The 10654-nt window shown below is 42.9% G+C and overlaps 1 protein-coding gene across 1 annotated transcript in view; it reads right to left on the bottom strand.

Annotated features, from left to right (window-relative positions):
* LOC122558089 (uncharacterized) overlaps positions 1–6157 on the bottom strand; it is a 42898-nt gene extending 36741 nt beyond the window's left edge. Inside the window, exons 1-2 of the mRNA XM_087996478.1 lie at positions 5986–6157; positions 1677–2039 (exon numbers count right to left, since the gene is read on the bottom strand). Of these exons, the coding sequence (XP_087852604.1) occupies positions 1677–2039; positions 5986–6061 (439 nt within the window). The 5' untranslated portion in view covers positions 6062–6157. The remainder of the gene's footprint in view (positions 1–1676; positions 2040–5985) is intronic.
* Between the last annotated feature and the right edge of the window lie 4497 nt (positions 6158–10654).

Genomic DNA, 10654 nt, shown 5'->3' on the forward strand with positions numbered 1-10654 from the left:
GCTCCAGCTACCAAAACTGCAATTTCAAGCCTTATAGCTAGCCATGCTATGCTGTCTGTAATTCATCTTAACTGTTTTGAAAAAGCTAACTACTTGCTAAATGACTACGTTTTTAGTTCACATCCCCTTGTCACTAGCTTCTCCAAGAACAACTTTGAGAACAAATGTATTTGTCATAGAGTCATAGTCATAGAGATGTACAGCATGGAAATAGACCCTTCGGTCCAACTCGTCCATGTCCACCAGATATCCCAACCCAATCTAGTCCCACCTGCCAGCACCCAGCTTATTTCCCTCCAAACCCTTCCTATTCATATACCCATCCAGATGCCTTTTAAAATGTTGAAATTGTACTAGCCTCCACCACTTCCTCTGGCAGCTCATTCCATACACGTACTACCCTCTGCATGGAAAAGTTGCCCCTTAGATCTCTTTTATATCTTTCCCTTCTCACCCTAAACCTATGTCCTCTAGTTTTGGACTCCACCACCCCTTGGAAAGAGACTGTTTGTTTATCCTATCCATGCCCCTCATGATTTTATAAATCTCTAAGGTCACCCCTCAGCCTCTGATGCTCCAGCCTATTCAACCTCTCCCTACAGCTCAAATCCTCCGACCCTGGCAACATCCTTGTAAATCTTTTCTGAATTCTTTCAAGTTTCACAACATCTTTCCCATAAGGAGACCAGAATTGGATGCAAAATTCCAACAGTGGCCTAACCAATGTCCTGTACAGCCGCAACATGGCCTCCCAACTCCTGTCCTCAATACCCTGACCAATAAAGGAAAGCATACCAAACGCCTTCTTCATTATCCTATCTACCTGCGATTCCACTTTGAAGGAGCTATGAACCTATACTCCAAGGTCTCTTTGTTCAGTAACACTTCCTGGGACTTTACCATTAAGTGTATAAGTCCTGCTAAGATTTGCTTTCCCAAAATGCAGTACCTCACATTTATCTAAATTAAACTCCATCTGTCACTCCTCAGCCAATTGGCCCATCTGGTCCAGATCCTGTTGTAATCTGAGGTAACCCTCTTCACTGTCCACTGCATCTCCAATTTTGGCTTCATCTGCAAACTTACTAACTGTACCTCTTATGCTCGCATCCAAATCATTTATATTTGTGTTCTTTGACTGCTTTTCTTTCGGAGTGCATCACAAAAGGTGGTCGTAGGGCTCTAAATGCATCATCTAGAGGCAGAGACTAGAGATGGAGAAGGTAACTAAAGGAACAATATTTTTCTTGCTTCATTGAGCAAGTGGCCCTTCTGCTTTCAGGTTACTAGAAGCCAACATCGTAACAATATTCTGATATACATGTCATGGCCTGCCTGGCATGGGATTTCAGCCGAATAGTAACACAGTCTAACTAATTTCTAATTCCTGTGAAGCAGCAACAATTGAATTCCTTCTTTGCTCAGTTGGGGGCAGATGACACATTATGATCTAGCAAGCACCAAACATACTCATACCCATAGTTACAACTTTATCAAAGCTCAGGATTGCATGGCTCAAAAAAAAATGAACTGCATTAATATGTCACGATGGTGGCCGATTTGCTACACGTATGGACAGTTGCATGCAGATGGTATTGACTGCGTTCACCTGACCCATTTTAAATTTTACGCAGTCACAATTCAGCAGATAATAAGAATCAGATAGGGAGTCTTACCTGAAACAGTCATTGAAGATTTTCCACTTCCATTGTCTGGGGTTATAAAAACAACACAAGTGTAATCTCCTTCATCATCAAACTGGACTCTTGGAAGAAAAAGGGAAGCAATTCCTTTCTTCAACTGAGCATCAATAATTCTAGCTCCTTCTCTGTATGGTGTATGTTTGCCACCAACAAATTGATATATCTCTCGTCTCTGTGAATCTGGAGAACCAGATTTTTGGTAGAACCACTGAACTCCCATGCTTTTAAGGTCAATATCTTTATTGTAGCCAGAAACTTGGCACTTCAGAACAATATCTTTATCTACGGTGGCTTTCACAGTTCCTGAATTCATCGACACAATTAGGTCACCTTGTTCTGGAATAATCAAGATTAAAATAGTATATATAATTCATCCATCAGCCCAACTACTTTGACAAAGATGCTATCAGAACAAAATGAATATTAAGTCTTGTATCTACCGAAGTGATCTGTCATTTCTATAAATGCAGGATGTTGATGGAATTATTGAACACATTCAACGATAATGCGCCAAACATTGCAGAAAAGACACTAAAAACTTAACACTCAGACAAAACAGGAGTCGAGGAGATGTCAAAAGATTGTACAGGGTTTTCATAACAAAATGAGGCCCTATGAGGTGTTTGCTAATGTCATTGGACGAGTAACCCAAAACCAGAGTTCTGGGGAAAACGGTTCAACTTCAATAGTGCAGACGGTCCAATCTGAATTCAATTAAAAAAAATTAAAAATAGCTTAACAACACAATGCAACACTGATGATAATTGTTAAAAAAAAAACAACTCTGGCTTATTAATGTCATTTAAGGAAGAAGACTGCTATTTTTGACTGCTCCAGCCGACATGCAACTCCAGACCCACAACAACTCTCAAGTGCTCCCTGGACATTTAGGGATAGGCAAATAATTTTGGCCTAGCCAGATATGCCCGCATCTCAACAATAAATATTTAAAACAAAGTACAGATAAAAATGTGGAAGTAGACTGTCTTTGACATGAAGAGAAAATGAGGTCAGAATTTCAACATGGGGTCAAACAGGACATTGCAACTGTGAATAAGATGGCTCAAACTGAGACAGGGGCATTAGAGAGAATCCAACTAAGATAAAGGTGCCTATACTGTGGTGGGAGCAGTGGCTTAGTGATTTTGAGTTTAAAGAAATTGCAAACTGTGTTTTGACTGAACTGAACGTCAGACAAGCAAGCTGAGAGTGGCAGAGTTTGAAAAGAGCTGGGTGTCAGTGGTGTACATGTAGGCAAAGATAGTATGTCTTCATTCTATATCACCCAAACACCATAATAAGGATAAATCCTCGAATATCTCTGGGGCCAAGTTGGACAGATGTAATCATTTTCATAACCATTTTGAGAAAAGAATACTAGCAACAAATATTTTCTATAAAACATAAACATGCCAGGTGCTTAAATATGAAGGATAGCTCCTTTCCCTATTTCCATGTTCCAAAAAGGTGCATAGTGACAAAGCAGCACTTAGTGAAAGTTTTACCCATTTGGCATTGTAACATTATCAACACAGTACATGCCTGTTGAAACTGGGAGTTTCCACAATCAGTCAATACATAGGTTGAAGATAAAATTAAAAGGAAAGAAAACAAGTAATAGACACAAGATATTCAGACAATTCATTACATTGGTTGCCTTGCATTTTCATGATGTTTAGCAATGAAGAGGCTGGATGAACTCAGGTTGTTTCCATTGGAGCAGGGAAGGCTGAAAGTGGATCCCGAGTGAGGTATGCAAGATTACATTGGGCAAGGACAGGGTGAATAGAAAGCAACTATTCCCTTAATTAAACAGTCAATAATAACAGGGTGTGAGTTTAAAATGAAAGGAAGGAGGTTTAGAGGGGGTTTGAGGCATTTTCTCTCACCATGAGGGTGGTGGACTGCACTGCACAGAAGGGCAGTTGAAGTGGGAAGCCTCATTACCTTTAAAAAGGTTCATGGATGAGCACTTGAACCATCATGATTTGGAGGTGCCAGTGTTGACCTGGGGTGTACAAAGTTGAAAATCACAACACCAGGTTATCGTCCAACAGGTTTAGTTGGAAGCACTAGTTTTCAGAGCGCTGTTCCTTCATCAGGTGGTTGTGGAGAATAAGATCGTAAAACACAGAATTTATAGCAAAAGTTTACAGTGTGATGCAACTGAAATTATACATTGAAAAAGACCTGAATTCTTTAGGTTTCTCATCATCAGTTAGGTCTCTCATCTTTTAGAATGAACCTGTTGGTTTCAGTTCTTTCATATGCAAATTCCAGAACTTTTAAAAAAAAAGTTACATTCTCAAGTGAACTTTAACAATAGGTGCCATGTCGGTTCAGATAATGCCTTGAAGGTATGAGGCTGTCTGTGCCCCCATGTTCAGACTGATTCTATTTCTAAAAAACTGATTTACAGAATCTTACATGGATTCATGCACAATTCCATTTATTTTGCTCAAAAACTGCAAGTACAAATTCACTCCATAAATGTGTGGGGGGGTGGGGGGAAATATGAGTGTCTGTGAGAGAGTGTGTGCATGTGTTACAAATGTGAGTGTAAAGGGGTTTAATCTGTGAGACGGTGCATGTGTGGGTGTGAGTGTGGGGTGTGTGTATGTGTGAGCATATAAGAGAGAGCTTGTGTATGAGAGAGGGTCTACATGACTGTATGGATCTGTATGAGTGAGAGAGAGAGATGCAGTGGGGTCACCTGTAGTGTGACATCAACCAAGGTCCCAGTTGAGGCCATCTCCATGGGTACTGAACTTGGCTATCAGGCTCTGTTCGGCCTCAACCGGGACCTTGGGTTCATAGCACACTACAGGTGACCCCACTGCACTACACAATCTTTATCACACATGCACGCACACGCTTCTACAGACACACATAGACCCTCTCTCGTAACAAGCTCTCGCTTACACGTACATGTACACACACACACATACACACTCACCCTCTCACAGACTTACAACCTCTTTACACTCACACTAACACACATACACACTCACAGACACGCACACCATTCCATACACACACACACGTTTGTGGGGTGAATTTGTACTTGCAGAATTAAAATGCAGTTAAGCAAAATAAAATTAAGATTCTGTAAATCCCTTTTTTAGGTTAGAATCAGTCTGAACACTGGGGCACAGACAGCCTCACACAGGGCACCTCACACCTTCACTGCATTGCCTGAGCTGACATGGCATCTATTGGTAAAGTTCACTTGAGAATGTAACTTTAAAAAGTTCTGGAATTTACACATGAAAGAACTGAAGTCAACATGGTCAATCTAAAAGATGAGAGACTTAAACAATCCAGGTCGTTTTCAATATACAAGTTCAGTTACATCACATTGTAAACTTTTGCTATAAATTCTGTGTCTTACAGCCTTATACTCCACAACCACCTGAAGGAGCAGCACTCCGAAAGCTAGTGCTTCCAAATAAACCTGGTGAACTATAACCTGGTGTTGTGAGATTTTTTAAGTTTGAAACGTCATAACATTGAAGGCTAGGGGCCATATGTTAGCAAGGGGGACTGGTGTAGATATAGATTATGGATTAGAGTGGTGCTGGAAAAGCACAGCAGGTCAGGCAGCATTCAAGGAGCAGGGAAATAGGTGTTTTGGGGCAAAAGCCTGAAACGTCAATTTTCCTGATCCTCAGATGCTGTGCTTTTTCAGCACCACTCTAATCCATAATCTATATCTACACCAGTCTCTGAGTTCCAGCATCTGCACTTTTGCCTAGTAGACTTATAGCAGCCTGTCTTTGGTGCAGTCTCCATGGTTCTCTTGTGTTTTCCAGTGATTCACTGTCCTGTATTAAAAGCAGGCTGTGCTCAGTTAGTTGATGGGGCGCTGGGTCTGAACCAGTGGACCTCAGATTGGCAGCTGTGGAGGGAGACCAAGATCCTATTGACCCAGAGGTCAAAAGCCAGCTGTCAAACAGCCTGCGACATATATTCTTGAAACACGTTATTCAAACCAATGTTATTTTCGTAACGAAAGTTTTAAAAAAGGGATAATTAAAAGCGCAGAAGTTCTGCAGAAAGGTCACTGGACCTCTACAGATGGTCAATTTCTGAGTTTCTCCAGCTTGAGGAAGAATTTAAGCTTTACACCCCAATTTTAAAAAAAAATACATTAATTTGAGGCCTTAGAAAAGAAGTGTCTGTCGCCTATTTTACACCCGGGGAAAATCCAAAGTACAAAGCCTTTGCGCCAAGCCCTCCAGAAGCTGGCCGAACGGCCGTTCCTCCTATCCCTGACCTTTACCTGAGAGCGGTACCAGAGTCAGCAAAAGCACTAACACCGGGACCAGAGGCGGCAGCGAGCTCCTCACCCGGCTCATGGTGTCTCTCTGTCTTCGCTAACCCGGGCCCGAGTCTCTCTCGTTGTAAACCCAACAGCACGAACCAGTAGCTTCCGTTCCGCCCGAGTTTCACTTTCACCGAGTTACGGCGGGGATTGGGCGGAGCTGAGCGCTCAACGTCCACCGCTGGAGGGCGCAGCGATTGAGGAGTCCACTTGGTGAAGATGGATCCAGCCCCAAGCACCCACATGAGTGAATCATTGTGTACAACCATTTCTTTTAATAAGGAAATGTGCAAGCTCATTAAAACTACTGTTGGGTACAGCTGCTGAACCTAAATCTATTAAATGAAAATTATATTTATGGCCCAACCAGAACAACCCAAAAACATAGATGTTTAGATTACAGTGTGGAAACAGGCCCTTCGGCCCAACAAGTCCACACCGACCCGCCAAAGCAAACCCACCCATACATTTACCCCTTACCAAACACTACGGGCAATTTAGTACGGCCAATTCACCTGGCCCTGCACATCTTTGGACTGTGGGAGGAAACCGGAGCACCCGGAGGAAACCCACGCAGACACAGGGAGAACATGCAAACTCCACACAGTCAGTCGCCTGAGGCGGGAAGTGAACCGGGGTCTCTGGCGCTGTGAGGCAACAGTGCTAACCACTGTGCCACCGTGCCTCCTGAATGTTCTTCGAAATTACATTGCCCCATTCTATTTGATCATCTGTATTTCATGATTTGGAGACTCCGGTGTAGGACCAGGGTGTACAAAGTTAAAAATCACATAACATCAGATTATAGTCCAACAGGTTTATTTGGAAACACTATCTTTCGGAGTGCTGCTCCTTCATCAGGTGGTTGTGGAGAATAAGATTGTAAGACAGAATTTATAGCAAAAGTTTACAGTGTGATGTAACTGAAATTATATATTGAAAAAGACCTGGATTGTTTGTTCAGTCACTCATCTTTTAGAATGACCATGTTGGTTTCATTTCTTTCATATGTAAATCGCAAAACTTTTGTTTTAAATGTTACATTCTCAAATGAACTTTAACAATTGGTGTCATGTTGGCCCAGATAGTTGGCCCAGGGTGTTAGCTTCCCTGTGTGAGGCTGTCTGTGCCACAATGGTCAAACTGATTCCAATCTAAAAAACAGATTTACAGAATCTTACATGGATTCATGCAGTTTTTGAGCAAAGCAAAATGTATTTCTGCACCTACAAATTCACCCCACAAACGTATATATATGTGTATGTGTGTGTTGGGGGGGGGGGATTATGATTGTCTGTGAGAGAGTGTGTGTGTATGTGTGAGTGTAAGTGTAAAGGGGTGTAAATCTGTGAGAGGGTGTGTGAGAGAGTGTATGTGTAATCGTATGAGAGGGTGTAGGAGTGTGTGTATGTCCGTCAGTGTGTGTGTGTGTGTGTATAGTGCAATGGGGTCACCTGTATTGTGACATGAACCCAAGGTCCCGGTTGAGGCTATTCCCATGGGTACCCAACCTGTCTATCAGCCTCTGTTCTGCCACTTGCCTGTTGCCTGTCCTGAAGACTGCCTTGGAAGACGGTCACCCGTAGGTCCGACGGGGAGGGAACACTCCTGTCTGTTGATTGGTTTTGCCAATGTACCATGCCTTAAGGCATCCTTGCTTGCAGCATATGAGATAGACAAAGTTGGCTGAGTCACATGAGTACCACATGGGAGGTGTCCCCATGCATAATGGTGGTATCCGTGTCAACATTCTGACACGTCTTGCAGTGTCTACCGTGACAAGGTTGTATGGTATTGTCCTGAATGCCGGACAGTTTGCTACAAACAATGAACTGTTTGAGGTTTGGTGGCTGTTTAAAGGCGAAATGTGGAGGTGTGGCAAGGTGCTCATCCTCATTGATAATGTGTTGCTCAACTCATCGACTGCCAGTTCCAACATACCACAATGACCTCCTCAGGAGACAGACACGAATTGTAACTGACAGGGTACCCTTCGTTGTCCAGTATTTCCCAGGAGCTGAAAAACTATGTCATGTTCTTCGCAGCCTGCAACACATTATTAATGAGGATGAGCACCTCACCAAGACCTTCCCCACATATCTACTTCTGTAAGACGTGTCAGAATGTCGACATGGATACCACCATTATGCATGGGACACCTCCCACCGTGTATGTGGCAGGTACTCATGTGTTATCTATCTCTTATGCTGCAGGCAAGGATGCCCTAAGGCATGGTACATTGGCAAGAGCAAGCAGAGGCTATGGCAATGGATGAATGGGCACCGCACAACAATCAACAGACAGGAGTGTTCCCTCCCAGTTGGAGAACACTTCAGCGGTCCAGGACATTCGACCTCGGACCTTTGGGTGACTGTCCTCCAAGATAGACTTCGGGACAGGCAATGAAAAGTGGCAGAGCAGAGGCTGATAGAAAAGTTCGGTACCCATAGGGATGGCCTCAACCGGGACCTTGGGTTCATGTCGCACTACAAAAGACCCCATTGCACTATACACACACACAGACAGATGGACACACTCCTACTCCTACACATACACACACTCACACAGACCTTCTCTCATATGCTGGCACATACACTCCCACACAACCTCTCACAGACTTATACCCTTTTACAGTCACATTCACACACATACACACTCTCTCTTACAGACACTCATAACCCACCCCCACCCACCCACCTCCCCGAAACACAGACACACAGCCCCACATGCACACATACACATATATGTTTGTAGGGTGAATTTGTATTTGCAGAATTACATCTTACTTTGCTCAAAAACTGCATGAGTCCATGTAAGATTCTGTAAATCAGATTTTTAAGATTAGAATCAGTCTGACTATTGTGGCCACAGACAGCCTCACACAGGGAAGCTAACACCTTCAATACCTTACCTGGGCTGACATGACACCAATTGTTAAGGTTCACTTGAGAACGTAACTTTTAAAAACGTTTTGTGATTTACATATGAAAGAACTGAAACTAACATGGTCATTCTAAAAGATGAGAGACTGAACAAATAATCCAGGTCTTTTTCAATATATAATTTTAGCGACATCACACTGTAAACCTTTGCTATAAATTCTGTGTCTTACAATATTATTGTCCACAACCACCTGATGAAGGAGCAGTGCTCTGAAAGCTAGTGCTTCCAAATAAACTTGTTGGACTATAACCTGTTGTGGTGTGATTTTTAAATCTGTATTTCAGTTCACATTCACCTTAGGAAGTGGAAAGTATTTTAGATTAGATTAGATTCCCTACAGTGTGGAAACAGGCCCAACAAGACCCCACTGACCCTCTGAAGAGTAACCCACTCAGACACATTTCCCTCTGGCTAATGCATTTAACACTATGGGCAATTTAACATGGCCAATTCACCTTAACTGCACATCTTTGGACTGTGGGAGGAAACCGGAGCACCCCCATGCAGACACGGGGAGAATGTGCAAACTCCACACAGACAGTCACCCGAGGCTGGAATCAAACCTGGGACCCTGGTGCTGTGATGCAGCAGTGCTAACCACTGAGCCACTGTGCCACCCATTATTGTATTCGTGACAGAGCAAATGTTAGCATCTCCCAGGAGAAGATACATGACTATAACCACAAAAAGAAAAGTTCTTTAGACAGGGGTTTTAATTAATTCGAGGAGGGATGTTCTATCATCTATCCCATCTATCTGCTCCACCCTCCTCTCTGACCTATCATCTTCTCCCTCATTTTCATCTACCTATTGCATTCTCAGCTACCTTGCTCTCAATCCCCTCCCATTTATCTCTCAGCTCCCCACCCCCACCCACATGCCTCATTCCCGATGAAAAACGTATATCTGAAATGTCGATTCTCCTGCTCCTCGGATGCTGCCTGACCTGCCGTGCTTTTCCAGCAACATACCCCCGACTCTCAATCATATCTAGTCCAGTAGATTGTATCTCAGTATTCTCCTTGACAACATTGTCTTTTTCTAGTGTGAGTACTAACGAAAAATATTCATTTAGCACTTCCCCTATCTCCTCTGACTCCATGCCCACCTTCCCACTTTTATCCTTGATTGGCCGTAAACATTACTCATTAAGGGCTTTTGCCTAAAACATCGAATCTCCTGCTCCTCGGATGCTGCCTGACCTGCTACGCTTTTCCAGCACCACACTCTCGACTGATCTAAGGCATCTGCAGTCCTCACTTTCTCCTAATCTTACTCTAGTCATTCTTTAATTCCTGATATACCAATAGAAAGCCACCAATGACTTCTCATGTCCCCTTCTGGCTCTTCTTAGCTCTCTCCTTAGGTCTTTCCTGGCTAACTTGTAACTCTCAAGCCCCTTAACTGAGCCTTCATATCTCATCCTAACATAAGCCTTCTTCTTTCTCTTGAGGGTTGAGGAAAAACGACAGATGTTAAAGAAAATAATTCACAGCAAAGATATATCCCAATGAGAAAGAAGGATTCTGGGAAGGGGATAAGCCAATCATGGTTAATCAGGGAAGGTAAGGCTAGTACGAAATTAAAAGCAAATAAATATGTACAACATGGCAAAGATTAGTGGTAAACCAGAGGATTGGGAACATTTTAAAAAATAACAAAAAATGCCCAAAATATGTCACAA

This window comes from Chiloscyllium plagiosum, unplaced genomic scaffold, assembly GCF_037043375.1.
Source record: "Chiloscyllium plagiosum isolate Xiang-an unplaced genomic scaffold, Cpla_swu_hap1 HiC_scaffold_18, whole genome shotgun sequence".
Lineage (NCBI taxonomy): Eukaryota > Metazoa > Chordata > Chondrichthyes > Orectolobiformes > Hemiscylliidae > Chiloscyllium > Chiloscyllium plagiosum.